This window comes from Mycteria americana, chromosome 6, assembly GCF_035582795.1.
Source record: "Mycteria americana isolate JAX WOST 10 ecotype Jacksonville Zoo and Gardens chromosome 6, USCA_MyAme_1.0, whole genome shotgun sequence".
NCBI lineage: Eukaryota > Metazoa > Chordata > Aves > Ciconiiformes > Ciconiidae > Mycteria > Mycteria americana.
This window is the reverse complement of record NC_134370.1, coordinates 55,852,408-55,878,325: the sequence shown is the minus strand read 5'-3', so window position 1 is coordinate 55,878,325 and position 25,918 is coordinate 55,852,408. Positions and strand designations below refer to the sequence as shown.

Below are 25,918 nucleotides of genomic sequence, written 5' to 3'. Positions count from 1 at the left end.
AATGTTTTCAGGAAAGATGGAACAGAGGAGAGCATCTCACTAAAATTCTAGCAATTCTTCAAAGTAAAACCTCTGTAGAAAAAAATTATTCTTTTAAATAACAAAAATTATATCAGCTATAGTAAAGGATACACATTTTTAAACAGTAGGTTTTTGTCTTCTTAATTATAAATCTCTTCTATATTCTCTGTTGATATGCAAGATCCACACAAAACAAAAACTATAAAGTTGAAATAGTATTTTACTGCATATGGCTAGTCTTAAACTGACAGAACTTTATTAATTTGAGATTGGGTACCTCATGATTGATGACAGTCCAGCCACAAGATGAATCACTGTCACTGGAATTTTCAGACATTTTCAAAGCACACTGCAAGTAAAAGTAGATTCTTTTAACATGCAAGATATGTAATTTCACTGCTCTCTTGAAAAAAAATAAAGAAAACAGAAGAATCCAAATCATGATGTTACAGAACACTACACTGACTCACAAATTGCTATTCTGGAATTAAAAAAAAAAAAAGATAGAATAAAAGTTTAGAAAGAAAATATATTCTTTTGTACATATCTCCTATTATCTTTTTTATACTTGGAACAAATACAGCTCTGCTAGGTACGTACCTATTTTAGCCAGTCAAAAAGCTCTTAGACTAGCTAAAAACACACACACACGAGGCTGGCCAATAAATCAATAATAAAATTTAATTTTTTTCCTGTAGAATCATTGTTTAAGACATGTTTCAGCAGGTGAAGTCATTTCTGAATAGTTACATGCACAGGAACTACAGTTTATTCAAGAAAAACACAGTGGTTTTTTGAGAAGACACAAATTAGGATCTTTTGGAACTAATTCTCTTCAACTACTGGGCAAAACAATGTTTCATGTTCCTTTCAGCCCTTTCAAGTGCTCTCAAATATACTGATTCTGAAGAAAATTGAGAGACTACCTGAAGAGTACAAAAACAGAATGAAAAAACTGAAGTACAAATTTTACTTGTTACAATACTACCAGATGACTTTGGTAGTTATTTCCAGAAGAGAGCTGTCTGGCTGCAGCTGACTGTTTATTTTTTCTTCTGTACCAGGAATACAGAGTATTCATTATTGTTACACATTCAGATTATTTTTTAAAGTTCTTAACTAGCAGAAAGACTTTAAAAAGAAATGTAATGCATTTCTTGGTTCTTAAAATAAAAATATATCAAGTTGTTAAATAAAATTTCCCATAGATTCATCTTGGGGAAAAAAAACCTTCCCCAAAATAGAACAATTTCCAATCAATTGTGTCTTACGTTATGCATCCAATGTAATAAAACAGCAAAAGAAATCATGGTTCAATAAAGCTTCTATAAAATGACGGTTATATTGACAAAGCAGAGAGTTCGGAGAACTTCAGACATCTGCTTTATTTCCCACACCTAGTTACCTCCTGGAAGAACGCAGAGAAAAACAGCTATTTGTTTACATTTATTTGCTCTCTACTTTATTATCAATCCTGTCTCTACTCCCAGTTTGTTAACACAGAAAATATACACAAACCTTGAATTAGAACATCTAAATATGCCAGTGCAGCTAGAAATTTGCACAACAAAATACGAAACTTTCAATTCCATTTAGGTTTCTTACAAAATACAGTAAACATTTGTCTCATATCTCTGCATTGTGGTAGTTATTGTATGTTTTTCTAATATAACACTTTTTCCTCATCAACTTCAACTAATATATTTGGGGTTCCTCTGTAAAAAAAGGCAATGGTGACAATCACAACCACAGTTTATAAAGTGAAAATATTCACTAACAATCAATTTAGGTATCAAACTTATAGAGAAACTGGATTTCTGTTTATTATAAAGCCCTACTTTGAATATGGTTGTCATTTTCCTTTAGATCTTTTTCTTCCTTCATTAGTGCTTTTCCTGGAATCTCAGCTAGGGAACATCAGGGTTGGAGGGGTGGTGGTGGTGTTTTGTTTTGGGGGTTTTGGGGGTTTTGTTTGTTGGGCTTTTTCGTTGGGTTGTTTTTTTTTTTAATCATACTGTATTCAATCATCAATTTTTTTAAAAAATCATTATTTTTTTTAAATCATACTTCTTCAATCACGAAAATAACAAATGCCCAAATGGCAAAGACTGCATTCCAGAGTTCTCATGAGATGATAACATCTGCTTGCTGTCGTTAAATTGTTTTTAATTTGACCAGGCATTCAGCAGCAGCATTCCTTTCAGAGGAAGGTAACTACCAGCACCAGAACTTGCCATCTATCAGAAACATTGCTGGTTACGTTGCAAAAACTGTACTGGTGATCTGAAATGTTCTTTTAAGAATTCTTTTCAGTATAAAAACATCCCCATTTAATTATTCTACAGTTCAGTGAATAGAGTGATCATTAGAGCACCAAATTTATTGTCACTGAAAACCAAGGCTTTTGCATAACCACAAAAAATACAGTTTGGGGCAAATACAGTATAGGCGGCTACCCAGTCCGTACTAGCAAGTCTGATCTCCACTGTGGAAGAAATTCAGGCTGTGGTTTCATAACATGGCAATTTGTTTTAGTGCATCTCAGTGCTAGCTGAAAAACAATGAAGTCACACAATGCAAATCCTTTAACAGACACAAAAAAAAAATCATCTGTTGATACAAGTGCATTTACAAGTTTTGAAAGGGAAAGTTTTAACAGCAGACTCTGTGCTCGACATTGTAACATCTGTCTTCCTCTAGCTAACCCAGCATTTCATCATGGGCCCTGGCTAACTCAACATAAATGCTACCGTGTTCTCCCTCTCCATCCAGATCACAGACTGACAGGTAATTGAGCACTGCATAAAACCAATTCTGCTGAATACACAACCATGGCCTCAGGCTCCACGGAGCATTAAACATCTGTCTTCCCTTCCCAAATAAAAGCTTCAGGACCTAATGATGTGGGTATCGGCGTAATAAAAAAATATTAAAAAAACAAAGAGAGGAACAAGCAGACAAACAATCATCATTTTCTACTCGCTGGCCTTGATAAATGGCTTTGAGTTAAAAGTTACTTATCCTGTATTCAGCCAGAATATTATACTAATACTGCATATTTAACTACATAAGGTCATCAATCTCCAAAATAGAAAAGTTTTTAATACCAAGAAAAATAATGGAATAAAAAAGAATAATTACAAAATCATTGAGGTTTAGGGGTAGAACTGCTAAATTTATCAGAATGATGATAGATAGCATTGACATCAGACTGAAGGACATCTCTAGGGTCCCTATAGTCCTACAAGCACATTCAGCAAACATACATGAGTAAAACAGTTATCAAAAGTAAAGCATTTTATTAACTATGTTAGCTCTAAAAGAGCAAAACAGCCTAAAAAGCTTTAATAAAAAAATACCTAGGTACAGTGTTCCTAAACTTCCATCAGCAGCTAGAGTAAATAGCTTATTTCTGTAAAATATTAATAAAACACACATAGTCATAACTAAATCTGAGGTCAAATCCAGTCCCTTAAGGAATATGAAATATAGAGACTAATCTGAGCCCAATGGCTAAACTGACCTACTCACAAAATCTTCACCAGCTTGTGTTCTCCAGCGCCAAATGACAAAGACCCAGTAAGAACCAGGAGGCTTTTCCTACCCGCCCAAAGGTGCTAGATACAGTTGGCACTGTCTTCCCAAATGCAAGCTATTAAAAAAAAAAGTAGCTTGGGGCACGAATTAAACAGACATGAAGCCTGCAAACTTCCTAACGAATCAAGATGATGCTAATGGGCTCTAGAACAATAACAGCAGGGATAACTGGAAGATACAGTAGAGTATTCCACACCTCTTGTACGTCAGGCCAAGCCAGAAGGAAAGATTGAAAAAAAGACAGCTTCACTGGTTTGGCTTCTCACTAAATACCTTTATTGCCGCTATTTTTCACAAGAAAGTTACAGTTCAAGTTCTTCTATACTCCAGTTTAAACTGCAAAGCTGATTCTAGGCCCACAAATGTCCCACGCTCTCAGTGACATCACCTTTTAAATTTCTATCTAGACAAAAGAAACATCCCTTATATTCAGAGTTCAACCTGTATGTATTTTTGTTGGGCGGGTGTGGGGAAGGAGGGGGCAGGGAATCGGAAGTGTGAACTACTTTCCTAACCTTAGTAAAATGCAAACCAGAAGCATAAGGTGTAAAACTTTACAGACATATGTATTGTTGACAATGTAATACCAAGTTATCCCATATATCTACATAAAAATAAATGAGATACTACATCCTATTTATCCACTGTGAAGCACAATAAATACCAGTCTCAGAAAGAACCATTCCAGTCTAAACAAACCCCTAAGTTCTTCCATCCTCACAGAGGATTTCCTAGACTAAAAAGAACTCAGGAAGTGTTGACAAAGAAAAAGATGGGTAACAAGGCACCAATAGGAATTGGTGTTCTTTAGAGTTTGCTGTGCTGTCATTCCAAGTAAAAACTCACGGTTCTCTACTACAGTAGCTTCTTTGTTGCACAGCAGAAATAAAAACATGTTACAGTAATATTATACTTCAGGGTTTTCATGCAAGTCTATTATTTCTACTAAGCGGTACAGTTTCTTCCCCAAAGTAACATTCTTCTTCATGAAGATATTTAGCAACCCATAAAGACTATTTTCTTGCTATGATTTCCAGCAAGGCAAATGCGACTTCTAAAAGCCAACCCACCCCAAAGCTGGGCACTCCCTGCTCAGCACCCCCTGCTCCTCTCTCAGAGGTGTTATATCACACCTGCAACGGAAAGCAGCCCCGTGCCAGAACAGTTAAAGCAACAATAACACAATTTATGAAACAGAACACCTTGCATCAGCCAGAGAGACGGAGACAGATGATGAAAGAGAAGGAAGTTGGCAAACGCCAGCGGCCAGGGCCGGGGCCGGGGCCGGGGCCAGGGCCAGCGGCCAGGGCCGGCACGGCGGGGAACGCCGCCCGCGGAGCCCACTCGGCCGCCACAGAGAGGCGCGGCCGCCCCGCAGCGCCCCGGTTATTCGCTCCCTACGACCAACAGCGGCTGCCCCGGCCCCAGCGCCCCCAGGCTTTGCCCCGCTCCAGGCAGCCCCTCCGCACCCCCGGCCGCCGCGCTCCCCGGGAGGCTGCGCACCGAGGCCAGGCCAGAAGGCGGCAGACCCCGCGCGGGCCGGTCCCGCCGCCTACCTGAGCGCGGCCCCGAGCGGGGCCCGGCGCAGACGAGGGGCCGCCCGCCGCAGCCGCCAGTGACGCCGTCAAAAACAACACCGACCCGCCTGGGCCGCGCCTGCGCGCGGCGGCGGCGCCCCGCAGCACCCTGGCGAGCGTAGTCCGCGCCCGGCCGCGGCCGGCCGGCCCGCGCGCCTCGCGAACTACAGCGCCCAGCGTGCACCGCGGCCGGCGGCACGCCCCGCCCCGCCGGGCCCCCGGGGCTCCCGCTGCTATGGCAACGCCCGCTGCTGAGCCGCGCCGCTGAGCTCGGGGACAGCGGACGGTGGGTCACCGAGCCCCCGGACAGCGGCAGCGGGTAGGGCCGGGGCGGTCTGAGTCAGGGCCGGCGCGGCGGGACCGCGGAGGCAGGGAGGGGGGCAGGGAGGGAACTTCGTGCGGAGGAGGCGCGGGGGCAGCTCGAGAGGGGCGAGGGCAGCAGGGCGGGCCTGCGGGCCGGCCGGTGACGGTGTTTGTGCCTGGCGGAGGGAGCTCGGAGGCACCTACAGCGCGGGGAGCGTTTTTCAGATGTAATCACAGGATAACCAGGCAAAGGGACAACCAGCTCTGAAGGGAGCACTCCGTTACATGCGAATAAAGCTTGTACTAAGGCAAAGAAGCAAACAACCCAAAACAAAAACAAACAAAAAAGCCCCATCAAAGAACACCTCACCCCCCATCAAAAAAGTAGTGCAGCATATGGACTAGAAATACTTAATCCTTCTAGTCTTGGGCAGGTGGAAAAACTCTGATGACTGTGAATTAACTGATTTGGAAAGTTTCCCAACAGCACAGGCTCGGAATCAGACGCCTGTGGCCGTGCTGCTTCAGGAGAAGCTGCCCTTTCCCGAGAGCCGCTCGCGACTGGGGGTAAGGCAGCTCCTACACCCACCACGCACCTAGACCACATCTCATCAACGGGCACAGCACAAACAGAGCAGATCCTAAAGCCCAGGGATTTAGGCCCCAACAGTGCTCTAATACTGGTGCAGAAAATAAACGGGAGGCCACAGCAGGCTTCATTAATAAAGTAAAGGAAAAGTCAGAATTTCTTGAGTTTTATCTAAGCTAGCAACTTAAATGTTTTCTTCATCTCTTACATGATTGAGAAACAGAGAAAAAAGATGTCACTGCACCTCTGAAGAACAGCAGGTTTTGAATGGCTTGCTCATAAAAACTAAGGGAGGTACCTTATTCAGTGCAGTTTTACCACGTGCTCATCAATGCAGCATTAAAGCACTTTCCATGAACCTACTAAGAAGTATCTGTCGTGTTAATTTGCTCCTTACAGAGAAAAAAAAATGCATGCATGTGAACATGAGTGAGGAAGTACAGTCATCTGGAGGTTTGTTTAGGGCTCTATCTTAGCATACATATTTCTATATATTAGAAAAGTCAAAACCAAATCAAACCACCCACAAAGCATCACTATATTCTTACTCTCATTCATATTTTTATTATCCATATGAATTATTTCTGCCACACGTATTAAGATACTTTCTATGCTCAAGATTCTCACTAATGCAGCAACTGGTGCAAATTCCAATTTTTACTATACTTCATAGTCAACGTGAGTCAATTTATCACTGTCCACAGTTTACTAAATAAGGTCAAAAGTCAGCAGTGTTAAGTTCCTCACTCTCCACCGTGCGTGCATTTCAATACACATCTTGAGCAACATTTGCTCTGACCACAAACATTTCACAAATTTGAAATGCTTTGCCCTGTTATTTGAAAGACTGAATTAAAATCCGTCTCCTTAGTAGGGAAAGAAGATGACTTCTGCCAAGAAACTGCCATCAAGTCCGAACACTGAGCAAAACCAATCTCCTCATCTGCCTCTCTGCGCGAATCCTGGCAATCCAGTGTTTTCCTGTATGCTGGACCCCAAAACACTCATGACCAATGGTTCTTTGACAAGGCCTCAGGTTCTACTGTTTAAAACAACTTCAAGTGAATATGGTGCTATACCACCTATCTCACAGATGGTACCCTGTACTTATCATCCAGTGGATCAAACCTTTTCAAAACACTTACTCACTTGTGGGTCATTTCAAGGTAGTTACTTAAACACTGCCATTGACAGAAGTAGGGTATATGACTACCCCAATTTACAGCATACGCTGTAAAAATGCATCTCCGTCTTTTTGTCATAGACTTAAGACTAGACACTTAGCTTTAAGAAAACAAATCTGACTTACTTCAGTCATTCTTGGAATAACTGTCAATATCTGATTTATTTTGGTTTTGCTGGGTTGAATAAGATGTATCAAAAAGGATGTAGCCCATTTGATGATACACTTCTAATCCTAAACCCATCAAAATAAAACTTTCAAAACTGGTATCATAGATGTGGAACCCTAATTTTATAGAAAGAGTTAAGTGCAAGAGACATTGACCTGAAGGTTTATTTGTTTCAATTAAAGTAGTTTCTAGTTTTAAAACTTAACTCAGTCTCCACATTCCTACATCTCAGGACACTAATACCAACATAATGCATATGACTTTGATATGGTGTACACACCATCAGCTCAGGTATTGAAGTCAGAAGTTTAACATCCATTTGCTCCCAAGATAATCAGATGAAGCAGGCAGATATTGTTCATGCCACCAAGCACATTTGCTTCCCTGACCTTTAGAGAGGGCACTGTTTCTATTTCATAGCAGTAGAAAAAGGTGCCTGTCTACATAGAAATACTCTTGAGTAGCTATAACAAATCACTACAACACAAATAGCCTATACAGATGTATACAGATTGTTCTAATAGGCTTTGGAACCAAAACAGAAAATGAGGAACTTAAAACCAGTGTCTGCTTCTTTGCATTTTCTTTTTCCCATTGCCAGTATCTCACCTCCTTAGCCCCCACTTCCCCTTAGAAAATAGCCATATTTTGGCAAGTATACCATTACACTCAGCTGAGGCAGTAACGCTCCTGCACTGCCCTCCCTCCAACTGCTATAAATAAAGTATTCTTACCCCCTTCCATTGCAATGCAGTAGGTAAAACAATGCTGTTCCTTCTGTGGGAAAGAAGGAACAGCAGCTACCCCAGACATTTCTGACTCACCTCAGCACTCCTCTTGAGGCTCTAAGTAAAGCAACTGGAAGCAACACCTGCCACCTTCTCCCTGTTCCAAGAGTACAAAATTTACACAGAATAACATATATCTACATAATAAATATTTTCTTCTAAAGACAGAAATCAGTCATAAATGGTATTCAGGAAATGGACTGATGTGGAAAATTCAGAAGTCTGCTACAACTGCTACTGAAAGGAGCGTAGTTGAAATGGTCACAATTTGGATAGAATGCCTAACAAAACAGAACCACTTCAAGTCAAGTGTTTCAGGTTGTCACGGTAACACAAATGCTGACACATATATATATAGATATAAACAATACAATTCTATATTACATTTTTCCACTATCCAAAACAACAGGCGCAGGACTTCAAAGCACAGTGTCATGCTTTATGTCATTTTACAACACTTGTAACCTCACCAGTATGGTCCCTTTTGAGAATCTTTAATCACACCAGTATTTCTGAGATACTGGTCAATGTCAACAGAGTACAAATTAAAATACCAGCTCAAGAAAGATACATATTCTCATAAAAATAACAATGGTTTTGATTTAGAATATGCTTTACAGCTACACTGTAAGATTACTAATTGTAGTAGGATGAAGAATTAAGTCATATTCACCGATAGGACAATTTATCACAGGATCAATTTACCACTACACTACAATACCACACTACAGGTTTGTAATTTTTCCAATTACCTTGTTTGTTCAGCCCAAACAAGTGTTTCAAAATAGTCTGAAAATATTCAATGTACATTACTTAATGTTAAAAAGAATCTTCTGCACAACATAAAATCTACCTCTATGCTTCCAGGTGAATGTTTTCCAAATTGAATGCCTGAACTGAAAAATTGAAATTGGATGCCAAATTGGATGCCTGAATTGAGTATCTAAATTCACTGTCTTAGTTTCAGATGTGCGAAACGCTATGAACAATAAGAAAAGAGGAAAGCATATAACCATAACCATGTAACACATAACTGTTTCAGCTATGGTGGAGAACAGAAAGAGAAGAAGTTAACAGGTGTTGACTATATGGAGCTGCTGAAGTTGTTTGAAAACCCATTGTCTAGATTCAGTAGATATTTCCAGACAAATATTTCATTTAGTTATGAGTAACTTTAAATCAAGTACCAAAAGCATGTTTTAATATTCAGCTTACCAATATTTCACAGACAGCAAAAATGACAACTTTGTTTCAAAAGGATATAAAATATAGCTAATCATATTCCAAAAATAATCATTCATATATTGAATCTTTTAACAACTCTGTAGGTGTTCTGAGTGAAACCAAAAAATGTCTAGTTAACAACATATTGAGGAGAACTAAGATTCCTTCTGATGCTCTCAAAAGGCATCCCTCTCAAAAAGTTCCTCTTTTTTTTGTTAATAATCCTGCATTGTTCCTTGAATTAGATGTCGAATCTTCTCAGCATCTTTTTCTATAGTTTTATTTTTAGGATCAATCTTGAGAGCTGCTTCATAATCCTGGAGACCTAATATAGATACATTAATAAGAATGTCAATCCATAATGCAAGAGCATCCTCTTTAGCAACTAACTGGAAATAATTGCTCCCTAGTCATATGCATAAAGTATTGATCTTGAGTTTTGCTATTGAGCAAGATGGAATCAGAATGACATTAGGTTCAGCTTTTGTCAGTAAATAAATCTATATTTTGTTTATATTATTTTACAAACATTCAGTGGAAACACTACATAAACATTTTCAGGTATTCAAACATGAAAACAGAGCCTCTTCATTCACATATATATATATATATAAATATATATGTGCATGTGTGCGTGCATGAGGGAAGTGTTCAAAAGTGTTCTGCAGAAGAGAGAAAAATTGAATGACAGAATGAAAGTTCATGAAAACAAGAAAAAAAAAAAAAAGACATGAATTGTGAATACTAGAGCTTGGGGGGGGGGAAAAAGGCAAACCATGAGTACAGGAAGTAAAATAAAATCTTGTTTAATTGTCTTTTTTGTAAGGTTTCCAAGTGCAAATGAAGCTGTAAGGGAATGACAAAGGGATTCATAGGTAGAAAAAGGTAACCAATGTGAAAAGCTTAGTATTTCAAACAGACATTTTGAATATTCTTCACTTTCTATTATCGACTTTCACTTGTAAATTTGCCTTTCAAAACTAATCTGATACTCTTAGACAACTCCGTAGGGACACTGTTAATTCAAATATTTCACACAAATCACATGTACTTGAGGAAACATTTTGTTCATCAGTATGGGTTTCATACAACATTTTACGAAGATATGTTACTAAACACTTTACAAGCAAATATTTAAGAAATATTTCAGGTTATTTTAAGTTAATTTGTTCTATAGTTGGAAATACTGTAAATATAATCTCAAAACCAATAAAACATTGCTTCATGAACAGCAAAACTAGTACAACCTAGTTTCGTATCAGTTTGCATCCTACATTTGAATGCTTCCCAATGCAAATACTTCATCTCTGACTTCTCTTTCGTTCCTCACTAATACCTTCCATGGCCACCAAGCTGCTATGGTCAATAGCTGGCCATTATGCACAGAAAGACTGATTACCCAATAGACCAAACAGAGGATACACAACTCGCTAAAGCCTTTTCCTCAATGGAGGAACTAATTTATACTCCTTAAATTAGGAGTACAATCAATTTTCTTAAAACTTGTAAAGATTTTTCAAGTGGAATTGCAATTAGCCAGTAAATTAAAAAAAAAAAAAAATTAAGAATGTGGTATAAAGGTTAATAACATAAAGAGACACAGATTGTGTAGGCCTCCTTTAACATCCCTCCTGAAAAAAATAAAGGTGTGAGCAGTCTCATTGAGCTAAACAGAATTACTTGCATGTTGCTATAAATCCATGTGCATGTTTTCACAAAATTAAGGTCTCACCTTCAGTATATAATTCCAGCTGACAAAACGCTGTTCCACGTCTCACATATGCTTTTACTCGAGCATTCTCATTGTCAGGAACAGGTGGTGTCAGCAGTTCTAGTGCCTTTACAAATGAAAACACCCAAAATATTTAGAGGTAGATTTTCCATAATTTTGGGTTTTTTCTCATTTACACACACTTCTCTCACCTAATTACTATTATTATACAGTAACAAAATAGCTATTCAAATAGAAATAGAAAATAACTATTCAAATTTAACTATATGGGTTGTGAATCTAGTCATTAAGATTTGTATGTTTCACCCCACTGTTTGCTAAACACAGTTTCATTGCCATGGCAAAAAACTGGCAAATACTGTGTTAAATGTTTATTACAGTTAAATAATGTATTCTATTTTCATACATGAAATCACATACCATGCTACCAAAAAAAAAAAAAAAAAAAAAGCAGCCCTAAAAAAGTACATATGTTGTAGCAGTTGTTTTTTCTAGTAAAAAGTTTCAAGCCTCAAGTACTTATTAATTCAAAAAATAATAGTTCTGGGACAATCTTCTCCAAATTATTCACGTGCCATTTGAGATCACTCCTCTCTCATTGCACAAATAATAGCTGCTAAAACATCGAGATGATACAGCCCTTCTTTAAAAATGCCTGGTTTGTTGGGGGTTTTTTTTGAGGTACCCTCCTCATCACCACCACCTTTTTTTTTTTCTTCCCACCAAATGAAGAACACCACAACATAACACCAAAGGTAGCTGTGTATATTTTCATTTTTTTCTGCTCAAAGTTGTCTTTTTTTTTTTCAAGTGTATATATTGCTACAATATTTTACCTGTAAAGAAACATGTACTGAGTCAACATATGGCCTTTTGGTCCAAATGTGTGGAAGCACGGTTTGGGGGGTTTTTTTGTTGTTTTGGTTTGTTTTAAATTTCTGAAAGTTCACTAATCAATCACTACAAAATTTTAATATTTCACCATGGCTTCGTTATATCAATTTTGAATTTAAAAATTCTGAATCACACTAATAAATGTTTACAGATCTGCTTGAAACAGAAGCATCACAGTAATAAATCACAATCATGTATAAGGTGATAGTCTGAGAAACTATATATTTATACCTTAGAGGAATCTTCAATAGCTTTATGTAAATTTCTCAGTTTAAGGTGGCAAGCAGCACGATTCAGATACAGCAGGGGAAGCTTACTGTTTAGCCGCACTGCAAGGTTATATGCATTTACAGCTGCAAGATAGTTTCCCGTTGCAAACATTTTGCTAAGTATAAAACAAAAAGTGAAACATGCACTTTAAACAAGGTGATACATCACAAAATAAATACCTACTTATTGCTAACAATTCATTTTCAAAAATTTGAAGTTTTAGCAGCTTTTCCTTGGAAATGTCTGTTTATAGCCTTTCCCGAGTACAACATAGCTGAAGTTCAGTCAACCTTGATGCTGACAATATAGCATATAGACACATAACTTAACAAAAATAGTCACTGCTTAAAAGCAATGAAGAACGGTAAGAGGTGGACACATCTACGCAGACAAAGGACTAATTTTGAAAACTATGTATCTGATTATGATTGCCTAATCAAACCTTTCTGTATAACAAAGCTATATAAACATACCAATATTTTGCTCAAATTCCTAAAGTTTGTTTTATTGAGAGGTTAAACATCTGTCTAAAAAGTACAAATTAAAGGAAATCCACCTAGGTATTATATTGCACTGACTTAACTGTCCTCATAGAAGAATATGCATTATGTGTTCACAATGATTTTGTTCATCATGAGCTTCAGCAATTGCATCTCATGACTTTACCAGATTCAAGCCCCATAAGCTGTCAACACATTCTCTACTACGTAGACATTCACCATCTGTGTCTAGGATAAATAGAAAATAACAAAACTAAATAACAGGCACACACTATATAACTAATATTTAATTTTAGATTCCACTTGAAGATGTATTTAACTTACTTTCCTTTGTCCTTTAACCACTCTGGATTCTTCTCCTCTTCTTTCAAATCTTCCAGCTCAGACAAATCAGCACTTACTGTTCTTCGAGCTTCTGCTTGTTTACGTAGCCACTGTAAATATACAACCTAGAAGTATTACTTCTAAAGGAAAATTCAAATCCAAAAAAGGATTTTGCTTTCATCTATTCACTGACTCCTATCAAAAGAATTCTATTTGCCACATATTTTGAACAGAGAGAAATATTTAATAAATGTCAGATATGAAAAACTTCCAAGTTTCCCCAAATATTTTATTACTGTGTGAGAAGTAAGGTTACTGCATCACTAATACATTTTTCTTTGCTTGTTTGTTTTGGAACTTCCAAAACGACTCTTTGTGTTCATTCAATAGAGCTCAAAAGAGCTAACTCTGAGCTTTTTTTTAATAAGGCAGAAATTAAAAGAATCTTAAATATAAGAGTAAAGACACTTCAAATTTTGTACTTCAAGGAATTCAATTAATATTGCTTCCTTTTTTTTTTTTCCTCCCAAAAAAAAGGAACATGCTATTTATTAATCTGCACAATCACATGCTTGGTGAAAACAGTTTCTGTATAAAAAGTGTTTCTTTAAATCTTAATTTAAATAAGACTGCCTTCCTTGGAAGATAAGAATATTGCACAGGTAACATTCCTTGGCGCAGGTAACATTTTTGTCAACTTACTGAATAAACGGTAAATAATTCACCACCTTGGAAGACAGAAGAAGCATCATACTAAAACAGAGAGCAATCCTTACCTCCTCCTCTTCTGCGATGCGAGATTCTCGCAGAGCTGTAGGAAAAACTCGTGATGTAAAGTTGATTTTAATTGTAGCAGCAGATCGAGGAGCTGGTAACTGTTCTTCCTTTAAGTTTTCTGAAAACATACTACAGGAACCATGACCTATGAAGAGAATTGGAGTACTGGAAATGAAAAATGAAGCAAAAGGGATTTTTCTGGTTTTCTACCAAAGTCCAAAGTACACCTAATTTAGATATTCTGCACATTAGAATTAAACCTCTAATAGCTTGAGAAAGGTTTAGACTTGTTCTTTTGAAGGGAAGGTTCAGAAAATGTTCTTACTGTATCATTCCACCTATTTACTGGCTACATTATCTGACACAAATGAACCTAAACTCCTCTTACACCACTATCTCTGTCACTTACATGATTCTGGGACAGGGCAACTGCAAGAGCTAAAACTAACCTTACCAAAACAAACAACAAAACAAAATATTTTCTCTTTAGTTCCCTGAATTGGCTCTCTGTGGGGCCAAGACATGGGACAGAGAGAGTGAAAGCAGACTGCCTATTTCTGTAAAAACCAGCAGTTAGGTAACTTAGGGTAACATGAACTCCAGGCTCAGAAAGTCTGCATTACACTGTCCGAAAGGCTTTCCGTTTTACTTTTCTAAAGCCTAGAACAAAACCTGCCTTTGTATTTCCAAAGACTTAAACGAGAGCTAAGAGCTCACATGCTTTAGCTCAATAAACTGCCTGAACATAAAGACACTAAAATAACTGCAAACTAAATGAATTAGTTCAGTATGGTGGAGACAAAGATAAATGATGAATTAGAATATACCAACACTTTAAAGGATGATAAAATACACTTCAGTAATACAACCTTTAGTAGGTTTGAGTCTGGTCTTAGAAGTTCCTTCATTAGGAATCCTAGTTTTGTTAATTTCTTCCTTTTTCTTCTCCTTTAATTGCTCTAGTTGTTGATATAGTTCCCCTTCTTTTTGTATCCTCTTTTGTTTCTCAGCATCTTTTTGCTCTTTTTTCCATAACTCCAACTCTTTAGTGACCTTCTGCCGCTCCTTTTCTTTCAGATCTTCAATTCTTTTTCTTTCTGCTTCTTCTAGCTGTTTGAATGATAAACCTATGAGGTATGTAACATCTGATAACAGTAAGATGACTAAGTAAAAGTTACCATCATTTTCCCAGTTTCATATCCCAAGCATAGCGTCATCATTAATGTGATCGTACAAGCAGAGTTATGAAAGATGCTTAAAAATTATTGGGAGAGCAAAGATTTCTGATTAACTTTTAGAAGTCATATCTTTTGACTATTTTACTACCACTACTAAGGTATGATCCAGAAACATTCAGAAATAAGTTTTACTTGTAAATAATGAAAATCCTAGCCATATTCCAACACAGAGCTCTGGAATATACAGAAATGTAAAATAAATGGATTCATTTGAATACACTATTTCTTATTTCTCCTCTTCTCTTTGAGATTATTACATAGGCAGAATAGGTACAACACTGCTACTAAGAAAGTCACTAGTGGCAGTTCATTTTGGTCTGAATTGCATATGCAATCTTAACATTTCATTGTATACTTAAAAAAATCCTTTTAAACACAAATGAAGTGACCAGACTTTTTACATACATAAAAATTTTGAAGAATGTATCTTAAAATACACATAAATCGCAGAACGACAAAGATACACACACACAAAAGGCAATGAACAGCGAGTCTGATATAAAATATAACAATGAATAAATAAGATTTTTTTTAAAAAATCAGTATTTTTGACAGTGCTAAATGACTAAACACGCTGATGCAAAGGCTACAAAAGATTACAGTTTTGCCACATTACTGTAGTCTCCTTTCAACTGACAAAAATCTGAGCGCCTCACCAAAAATTTTCATTAGTATTACTAATGGAAAATGGCAACTTTAAGTATTTTTTCTGTATTATTTTCATATTTGGTAATAGATACATTTTAAGTACAAAGAAATAACAAAGGTCTCCACCACTGTAACAAAAATGAGCATTTTTCGTATATTTTAAGGTCACATTAACCAAACTACACATTAATGGCCACACATTTAACCAAGCAGCCGCCAGCTTAGTTGGTAATTGTTTACATGTATATGTCTTGTAGAGTTCCATCTAAGCTTACCTTCATTGTGGCCTCCAAAGCGTATTTTTTGTGTTCCTGTTTTGTAACTTTTTTTGCTTCTGTCTCCTCTTTTGCCTTTTCATGGGCTTTTAGAACAGCATTCTCTCTTAGATGTTGCAGTTTCTCTTTGTTAGCTTAAAAAACAAGTAAAAACTATTATAGTAATTTAGGCCTGAAGTTCTACTGTTATGTACCATATTCATAAAAACAGGATTCCTTTTGCTACTTTGTCTGAGAAAATGCAACATGGTTCAAATTCCACAAAGCAGTCTCTATCAAGCCCATCTCTAAAAAAGAAAAATTAAGATTTGCTTACACACAAAGTGTAAGTTTTACAAGAAACATTGTTTTGTTTTCTGCGCACTAGAGCCAGTAGATGTTCTTTGTCTGTTTTCATATACTTTGTCTTTTTAACAATGAACAACAAGGTTTAACTTAGCAGATATCTAGCAGCAGAAGTTTCATGTTGCTTATTATAGTTTGTAAAGGTTTGGCGCAGTTTGGGTTTCTTACATGCAATCTACTTTTCACAGTAGAGAACTTACCATTTGCTAGAGTTAGGGAATCCCACATGGCCATTTCTTTTTTATATAAAGTGAAGAAAATGATTCCATTTCCAATTTTTGCTGTGCTATTTGTGTCATCAATAGGAGCATATAAAATGGCTTCAAATAAAAAGGGAGGGATGCTTACCTATAAAAATATAACTAATTTGTACAAATATTTACAATTTTTTATTAAATCTCACATATTCAAAATACTCAGTACAAGCATACAGTAAGCCTCAAGAAACACATGCTATTGACAAAACTGATTTGCTTAGTATCCAGTAGGGAGGTTATATATTTTATTAAGACCAGATAAAAGACTGGTCTTTTATCAGTATTTTTGACAGTGCTAAATGACTAAACACTTACGCTGATGCAAAGGCTACAAAAGATTACAGTTTTGCCACATTACTGTAGTCTCCTTTCAACTGACAAAAATCTGAGCGCCTCACCAAAAGTTTTCATTAGTATTACTAATGGAAAACGGCAACTTTAAATATTTTTTCTGTATTATTTTCATATTTGGTAATAGATACATTTTAAGTACAAAGAAGGTCTTATTAAGACTGGTCTTTTATCTGGTTTCAGCACTGCAACAGAAGCTGTGGAACTCAAATTTAGAATTATTATTTATAACATAACCAGATGTGTATAATTCAGGCCATTTATGAGAGAAAAGGCAGCTGGCACCTATTGAGTAGCAAGAGCATTAGTACAGAGAAGAAGGAACAGTGGTAATGCCATTATATCGAGTGGGATAGGTATTTAACAGCCTACAGCATACAAAGGGAGATATTAGATTAAATATTATAAAAGATTATAAACTTGACAGCGCTGCCACGGTGTATTAAGCATGTGCTTTTTAACAGAGCTATAAAGTAACGCAAAGCCACAGGCCCAACACATCTCAAGGCGGCGATACTGCACGACAGAAGGCCCGTGAGACGAGCGAGGGCGCGGTGCGCGGCGGCCCCACCTTCAAGTACTGGTCGGTGCAGAAGATGTTGGCGGGGGTGACCCGAACGCCGCGCAACGGCAGCGAGAGGTACACAGCGGAGCCGGTCTGCCGCCAGCTGTACTCCCGCAGCCACACCGGCATGGCTGCGCCTGTTGCTATGGGCGCTGCGCCGCCGTTGCTAGGGGCAAGAGAGCTTCCGGTGCTCGCCAAGAGCACTTCCTGGTCCCCTCCCGCTTCCCCCGGAAGGTGCTGGCAGGCCCAACCCCCGGCCTTAGCCAATGGCGCCCCGCGCAGAGCGGGGCGGGGCGCGCCGCACGCTGGGAGTTGTGGTCCCCGGAGGCGGCGGGACCTGAGGCGCAACTCCAGGCCGGGGCCCCTCGCCCGCTCCCCGGCACCGCGGTCCTGGAGCGGAGTCCCCGGGACCCCACGGTTCACCTTCCCCGCTGCTGCTGAGGGACGCGGCGACAGTAGCGCGATCCGCAACGCGCCGGGCGCCAGGCGGGGCGGGAGAGCGGCGGCCCGGCGGTGCCGCGGGCGCCCCGGGAACAGCCCCAGCCCCAGCCCCGCCGGGGAGCGCCCCGCCGCAGCCAGCCCACCTGCTAACGACGGCGGCAAAGGGCAGCCTTGGCTCCTACCGAGCATGCCGCCGCCCCTGCCCGGTGCGGAGCCAAGCGCGCACCCAGCGCTCCCCAGCCCGCCGCGCCGCCCGTGGCGGGCGGGAAAGGCGGGGTGCAGCCACCCGAGCCAGCGAGCGAAGTGCTCTTTCCTGCGAGTCCTGTACACAGTTTAAAACAACAACTGTCCCTGGGGCTCAAAGTAACAGTACAGGAAGTTAAGCAAACGTATGGTACTTCTGACTTCCTAAAACCTAGCGAGATTAGTTGATAGAAATCCTACTGTAGTTACTGGCCAACTGACTTACCAAGGTACAGCGAATGTAAGGCACTGCTCTGGTTTCCATCACTCACACCTAAGCAGAGTAGGAAGGAATGCAGCTCTTATTATCCAAATACATTTCCATAAAGAGACAAACTGCTATTACTTTGAGAATTTCTGGTAAAAAATATGAAAAGCTAAGGATTGATTTAGCAATGCACTGAGACTTCCAGATGTCCTCTAAAAATAATTAGGTCATACTGGCAGCTCCATGCTATTGCCTCCCAATATCATCTATTTAGATGCCTTTGCCAAAAACTCAGGAGGTAATTTGCACATTGTTGCTCAACTTTCCTCAAACAAACAGTAACACTGTATCTGCCAAAATGAAGTCTAGTATATAGACAGCAACTGCTTCTGGGGAATACAGGTTGAAAGGCAAGCCAAACATATTTGGATAATATTTAAGTTCCTCAAAAGTATACAATTACTTAGAACTATTTGGAAAAAATCCAGAACCAAAAAGTCTAGTTTTCCCTAGTTCCTTTCTTTTACAATATGACCAAGAAAAATTGAGTTTAACATTGCACCCATTAGCTAAGATTTTTGATGTGTATCACTGAAGATTTAATTTTTATGTTCTATTATCTATATTCCAAAGCAATGTTCAAATGGTAGTGGTTACTATTAAATAGTGCATATATATATATCACCGAGCTTTAAAACTTTTTCAGAGCAAGAAATCCATCGTAACTGATATGATTTCTGGGTTATTATCCACCCTCACTCACACACATCAATATCATCTGGATGAATGATTGCATGGAGTGGAATCTGAGAATGGAATTAAATTCCTCATTCCAAGAGCATTCTGAAGTACAAGAGAAGAGATTTAACTGAAAGTCAAAATGTTTTGGGTATTTTTCGCACATGTGACTTTTTTTCTAAAAAAAACCAAACAAACTTGCATGATACATATTTTCAGACTTACGGTAGGATCTGCACCATGGCATAAAGAGCCTTGCTGTCAGCTGCAGTGGCAGAAGATGAGACTTCTGTGGTTTATAGTTCTGAACCTCGACTTAAACTATGACGTCTCCATAAACAGACTGCTATCAGTCTAAGAAACTGTAGGAGAAAATAAGTAAGTAAATAAAAGCTGAGGAAAGATTCTCCCTGTGAGAACAAAACTGCTCCTGTTTGTTTTAAACCTGTCTCATGTTACCCTTATTTAATATCTCTTAGTTGTCTGTATTGCAAGACAAACTTAAGGCAACTGCAGACAAGGATGAAACAACGAAGTTCTAAACATCCCTTCTGTGCCATTCAGTTTTTTATAGACCTTTCTCCACTCTAACAGATGTTCTTTCTTCCTAGAAAGACTCTTACCTTACTTACATTTCTTTTACATAGCTTTATCTTCCTTGCTGACCTCCGAAGCTTTCCCCATTCTACTATATTCAAAACAGAGAGGCCAAAACTGCACACAGTAGTCAAAATCCTATTTGCCTGCTTCCTAGATGAAGTAATGAAAGAGTTGGGGGTTAGAGGGGATACTGTTTTGTTTTAAATCAGGGTGTTCCAATAGCAGCATTGGCTAGAATGATTATAATGTAATAGTAACTCAAAATCTCCTACCGCTCCAGAATGCAGCTGTAGTCATCCAGAATGCATCCTTCAGTTTTGGAGAGTTCATTCATGGACAAGAAAAGTCTTAGATTTGCTGACTGCTGGTCTTCTGCCTTGGTCATCTAGGTGTCATTTTTAGTTTAATCACAGAGAATATACTGAAATGAGGCAGCTTATTATTTATTCCTGCAAGAAAGAACATACTACGTATACACACTTTACAAGACAGGACATAGTTATGGTTACCTGTATTTGGTGTCCTCAAGTTACACAAAATAGCTCCAATACATTAACAAAAAAGTCTATCTACTTAAAAGCTAGATCTCCAATGCAAAGCTATGTACTTCACTTGTAGAAGACAGTAAATGTCACTAACACATTTCTAAGTCAAAGTAGCAGATTTAGCTGCTAAAAGACACAAAAGGGACTGAGCAAGGTCTTGGATCAACCTTAAAAGACTTGTATTGATGTGTATCTGCAGAAACACCACCTATGTCATACACATTCCACATTGCTAGCTTACTTGGACAAATGACTGAGCTCTCGCTATGACACTTCTGCAAAATAAACCAAAAGAGAGGTTCATTCAGAATCTTTCTTCTGTTGGCACTAACTCACCAGTCAAAAGTGCAAGAAACTTTGTAGTGAAAGGAGATAAAATTTTCCCTGGAAAACTTTATTCTTAAATTCCCATCTCCTGTGCTATGAAGGATCGAGATTTACATTCCAGTCAAATCTTAGTATTATTAATACCCTGGACCTTCCAGTTGCCAATACATACACAGATCTGTTCCAGGGGTTATTTCACTTCTAATGGCTTCAGAGGCTTCAATATATGGGGAAAAAAAATCCTTTAGTTTACATTTTCTTATCTTTAATTTAATAAATAATCTTTTTTTTCTCCCATCCTTTCTAAATTCTCTCTCATTTCTCTCATCCCTCCATATTTTTTAAGAAGAACAGGAACATTTTATGAGACGCTGTTTATTCCAACAAACTGTTTTGCATGTGTGGCTTGGGACCACCCATATCAGCTGCTTTTAAAGGTTATTGGTAAGGTACTGATTTGGTATGTGTTAGTTCTGGTATTTCAAAAACAGGAATAGCTTAGTAATAATTTTATAAATTAGAATAAATAATTCTTTGCATAAACTCTTCCCAAGTGCAGAAAGCTCTAAAAAATCTATTCAGCCAAATGGTGCCTGAGCCTTCCCTCCCATCCTGTAAGAAAGAAATGGGGCTTATGGTGCAAGACCTCTTCTAATCTGCTTTGAAGTTACTTCAGATTAATGCCTTTACAGAACAGCGGACCTCTCCAAGAGAAGCAGGAGCTGTCTTTTCTGATCAATATGACCTCATACTGTTTCTTGCAGGATTATGCCTAATCCAAATGCATTCTCACAGGCAAAACATTAGAAGAGTTAATCTAGGCATTACATCATATTTATAAAATCAACAGGCAACTTCCCCGCAAAAATTATCTTTATTTTAAAAGAAACTGAAACCAGACAACAGAAAGCAACAAAGTTACATACAGTGCTGGACAAAATCTACCACATACATTTTCCAAGAACACTTGAATCAGATTCTGATATATGTTCTTCTAAAAGGTAAAATATCACATCATTATTAACAAAAAAATTAAATGTCAACAATCTTAATCAGCTTATATTTTGCACTGTTTGGATGGCAGTAGATTGGTAACTTGCCTTTTTCAACTCATCTTTAACACTGAAAGGAGAATGTGGACAAAAAAAATTCCAAATCAGAAGGCCCTAAAGAACACAGTGTCTGCTCTCAAGGCCATATACAAAAGCTTGGAGGAGAGACTGTATTTTAAGTAAAAATCCCTCAACAACTCCATATTATTTCACATTTCAGAAAAGAACTATCAAGAAAGGCAAAAAAAAAAAAAAAGAATAAATATATTAAAAGCTTGCCCTCCTTAAGTTATATGGAAGTTCAGATTTAGATCATCCTTTAGAAGACGAGTGTCTAGGAATAGACACAACATCTCTCATGACTCCAATCCCAAACTGTCTCTAATACAGAAATTCCTGAATTACAGTGCACAAACCTCCGAGTAAAAAAGTGGGGTTGGATCAAAAATTGAGACGGACAGTTTGTTTGAACATGAAAAGGAAAATTAATCATGTATGGCAAACAATACAAAAATAGGTATTCCCTATGATGTTGGGATAAGCCATTTCTGAACCAGGAAACTAAGGGCGACATTGAATACTTTAAGCTATAGGCAGCACCTCTAAGGGGCTGAACACCATTCAGAATTAATTATCTCAGAACTGATGACACACAACACTAGGGCACTAAAGGGACCCTTTATTTCCATATAAAGCATAAGCCAACGAGAAATCAGAGGACTTCCATACAAAGAAGTGAATGTGCATAACTCAAGATGTAGTGTAGGATAGTTATATTGCATTAAGAGTTCTGCTAAGTACACTTAATTTTCCAATTTTAAGGAAGAGTCTATTCTAATATAGAAAGCTTCAGACAAAAGTTAGTAATTGCAGAATAACTTTAAAATACATCCAGTTCTACATCCGCCTGCATATATCTAATCACATCCAACAGATAAAAAAATTACATGTTTTGTAAACCAAGTAAAGAGTGTTAGAATAGAATTTTCACACCCATGAGCTTATTACCAAATGTTCACCTATTTGTCAGTGGATAATATTAAGAAATTCATACTATAAGTTATGGCAACAAGATGACAATGCACATAAGTGCTGCGTGTTCTGAAAGGTAGTCAGTTTGAATTACCATTAATTGCTACCATCTATCATACCTCATTCTACGCAAGATACCACGCCAGCTACCAATCCATAAACAATAATGTTTCACATACTTCATAGAGTAGCTTTAAACACATCGTGATATGAAATAATTTGTATTACATAGTAATTTAATCCCTGGCCACAGGGTTAATGCTGGACAAAGTCTGGAAACTTTTTTCCAATTTGAATTACATACATTAACTTTGCCACACACCACAGCACTAATGCATGTATTACTTCAGACATGCTCTAATTTAAAATCGAAACAAAAAAGTTGTTGCAAAAATACATGTCACCAATGTGGAACACATTCAAGATTGTATAAAAAGTACTGAACTGATATCCCAAAACAGGTATATTTAAGCAGTACGTAAGGAAAGATTAGTTTTAATATGAAACAGTCAATTAAGTCACATACAACATGATAAGAAGCATGACTTCCTTTTTTAAAAATGTTACACCAATACTTTTACTGCCAGGCAATGTTTATTTATAAAATGAAAGGGATATATTTAATGCAAATGTGTTATCGTATTAATTCGGAATAAAGACAAATGTTAAAGAGGTGCTACATTTGAACACCATTGATTTTGTAAAAATCTCAAACCATAAAAAGCATTTCACTTGCAAACATCATAGGCCCTGAACTGTAAACACTTTGAAACATTCTTGGCTGTGTGCATGCAGTTCCACTGACTTCGTTAATTCTCACATGCTTGAAGTTAAGCCTGAAAAATGTGATTACAAAACTGGTTCTTAGATTAAAAACTTCAGAGGTCACAAAGTATGCTCTTCTTTGAGCAGCCCCCAAAATGATATTTTTGTTTTAAATAGAGCAAACTTTATTACTTTACTCTAGTCTCTTTCATCGGAAGATCTCAAATAATAACTAGGCCTCTAAACACCCTCAGGAAGTAAGCGTTAGTCCGATCTTCTGAAAGAAGAGATTGAGGCACAGTTAACCTGCTTCCTGCTTCTCTCAAGTTGTAGAAGGGATCAGGTAAAACAGCCAGAAACAGGATTTTTTATATCGACTCTCTAGCATATATGCAGCACTGTCACTTACCCTGACACCAATAAAACAAGTATTTTAAAGAGCACATTCTATATTTTCTCATTTAAAACTGGTCTCTGGCAAAACCCCTAAGTATTAAGGACAGTTCAATCCAGTCTATACCTATTTATTGAGGGGGGGAAACATTTTGGGCTATATAGGCTGCATTTCTGACCACAACAAGGAGGTGTTTAAAAAGGACACAGGCATTTCCCACAAAAATGTTAAGGTTTGTAAGATTTACAAAATCTTTGCAATATTTTTGGTGTGTGGCACCAGTACAGTCTAAATCACTAGTAATGAAAGAAGCACATGATAATTCAATACAAACTGTTTCATGTAGAGTATTACAAAAAAACTCACCTATTCTAATCAGCCCTCCCTCCCACCCACCCTTCTATAACTAATTTCTAATTCTAACCAGCTGACATTTTCCTAGTATCTTACTAACAAAACATGATTGTTGTTTTTCCTGTGCATACTAGTCAATACATGCAGAGAAAAACAAAGTATAACCCTCTCTCTAGATAAAGAGTCCAGGTATGCCAAAAGCGTATCAGTAGGGCAAGCATATTGGCTGGATGACTTCTGGAGATCCTAATCAGTCCTATCTCTAGGATCAGTGTGATAACAAGTTTGGTTTTATTGTTCATTTGTTTTTATTTGATATAATTGGCATTTGCTAATGCCTTGAATTTGTAGGTTAATAAACGCAGAAAATTTACTGAGTTACAAACCCAACATAGTACCAGTTTAGAAAAACTGAAATAAATTGTTAGAATAACTTTCTCAAGTACACAATTTCAGGCCTTATAAAATGATACTCCAGTTGATTTTAAGTTTGTAAGAACACTATATTTAATTCTAATGTCTTGCTAGCTAATATAGAAAACACTTGCCTAACTTCATGTAGGGTTGAGGGAGAGATTAAGAAATACATGGCTATTTTAAATACAATGTCTGCTCCAAAATGTTAAAACATTAATTGGACTTCTGAGAACAAATGCCCCAAATTTCTTCTCACAACAGGAATGGGGTGTAGGAGTGAGAAAGGTATTGTGAACAGCACGCTTGGGTAACTATCATCACTGGAGCTTTTGTTGAATTTTCACTGAGCAAAATTTTTTATTTCATTTACATTGCTGTAAGTCTGAACCAGCTCCACTAACTTCACAGTGCAAATTGTTGCAGAGATTAAACTGATTCCCAGAGGCACAAATCTATCTAAACAAGGTTGGGTTTAAGTTCTACTTTAGATACCAAAAGCAAACTCTAACAGTCAGTCATTAGGAAAAATACTGAAGAATAAATCTCTCTAACAGAGGTTGTTGCTTGGTTGTTTTTTTGTTTTTTGTTTTTAAATATCATGCCTCTAACAAAACAAGATTAAGTTTAGTCTCTGTACTCAATAAAGCAAATAATGATGAAAACAGAAGCCCTGGATCTGCCTCACACTTTCTTTACATCTCCATACAGGAAATCCTCAAGATATGAATTGTCTCATTTACACTTTAGACATTATTTCCTTTTTCCTGATGAGAGGCAAGGCAAAAAAGGAGGGCAATACTGCACTTCTTCAGTAAAAGAGTATATAAAACTTATAACTTTTAAAATAAAACAAGGACAATTATGTAGATCTGCACAGTACCTTCCAGGAAAGTACCACAGCAGAGCCCATTTAAAATCAAACACAATGGTGAACTAGCAAACAGGCCTTACTTTTCACTCATTAGCATAGCTTATCATAAAAACTACCTCTTTATATAGATGACTGTATTCTATATAGGTGCCTACATCACTCATCACCACAGACCTGAACACTTTATCACATTAAGGAATGTGACTAGTACCTGTTAATGCTTGACCTATGATTTAATTGCTGATTGTTTAAAAAACTAGAAGTTTCCAGCACAGTGGTGAGTATGACAAGCAGAGTCTGTTAC

At 37.8% G+C, this 25,918-nt stretch overlaps 3 protein-coding genes across 17 annotated transcripts in view; 1 reads left to right on the top strand and 2 right to left on the bottom strand.

The window, feature by feature from the left end:
* The window catches only part of CCPG1 (cell cycle progression 1), a 38,985-nt gene extending 33,652 nt beyond the window's left edge, over positions 1-5,333 (bottom strand). For 3 of the 9 annotated variants that reach the window (XM_075505978.1, XM_075505984.1, XM_075505985.1), the window contains exons 1-2: positions 5,175-5,329; positions 299-370 (exon numbers count right to left, since the gene is read on the bottom strand). In XM_075505978.1, the coding sequence (XP_075362093.1) occupies positions 299-358 (60 nt within the window). In that variant the 5' untranslated portion in view covers positions 359-370; positions 5,175-5,329. Of the gene's footprint in view, positions 1-298; positions 371-4,820; positions 5,055-5,174 lie in introns of those variants that run through there. The other 6 variants (XM_075505979.1, XM_075505977.1, XM_075505983.1 and 3 more) reach the window with 4 other exon arrangements.
* A 110-nt stretch (positions 5,334-5,443) lies between these two features.
* Positions 5,444-7,615, top strand: PIERCE2 (piercer of microtubule wall 2). Of its 4 annotated transcripts, none has more exons than XM_075505997.1 (3): positions 5,444-5,514; positions 5,986-6,065; positions 6,959-7,615. In XM_075505997.1, the coding sequence occupies exon 3, from the start codon at positions 6,971-6,973 to the stop codon at positions 7,322-7,324; it is 354 nt and encodes a 117-aa protein (XP_075362112.1). In that variant the 5' UTR covers positions 5,444-5,514; positions 5,986-6,065; positions 6,959-6,970; the 3' UTR covers positions 7,325-7,615. The 4 variants fall into 4 exon arrangements, with proteins under 4 accessions (XP_075362112.1, XP_075362111.1, XP_075362113.1 ...); XM_075505996.1 differs by having other exon boundaries at positions 5,986-6,381; XM_075505998.1 differs by lacking the exon at positions 5,444-5,514 and having other exon boundaries at positions 5,610-6,065; positions 6,962-7,615.
* A 1,555-nt stretch (positions 7,616-9,170) lies between these two features.
* Positions 9,171-17,809, bottom strand: DNAAF4 (dynein axonemal assembly factor 4). Of its 4 annotated transcripts, none has more exons than XM_075505971.1 (9): positions 17,634-17,809; positions 16,655-16,802; positions 16,110-16,243; positions 14,818-15,058; positions 13,948-14,093; positions 13,172-13,296; positions 12,309-12,462; positions 11,184-11,289; positions 9,171-9,776 (listed from the first exon to the last, which is right to left on the bottom strand). In XM_075505971.1, exons 1-9 carry the CDS (start codon positions 17,754-17,756, stop codon positions 9,667-9,669), a joined length of 1,287 nt encoding a protein of 428 aa, XP_075362086.1. In that variant the 5' UTR covers positions 17,757-17,809; the 3' UTR covers positions 9,171-9,666. The 4 variants fall into 4 exon arrangements, with proteins under 4 accessions (XP_075362086.1, XP_075362087.1, XP_075362088.1 ...); XM_075505972.1 differs by having other exon boundaries at positions 13,172-13,281; XM_075505973.1 differs by having other exon boundaries at positions 16,655-16,816; positions 17,634-17,689.
* Positions 17,810-25,918: the final 8,109 nt, after the last annotated feature.

Coding starts and splice junctions, on each gene's coding strand:
- DNAAF4 (XM_075505971.1), bottom strand. CDS start 17,756: ATGCCGGTGTGGCTGCGGGAGTACAGCTGGCGGCAGACCGGCTCCGCT. Junction 15,059..16,109: donor CTTTGGAGGCCACAATGAAG/GTAAGCTTAGAT, acceptor TCATTCAAACAG/CTAGAAGAAGCAGAAAGAAA. Junction 11,290..12,308: donor CTATTGAAGATTCCTCTAAG/GTATAAATATAT, acceptor TCATTTGTAAAG/GCACTAGAACTGCTGACACC.
- PIERCE2 (XM_075505997.1), top strand. CDS start 6,971: ATGACTTCTGCCAAGAAACTGCCATCAAGTCCGAACACTGAGCAAAAC.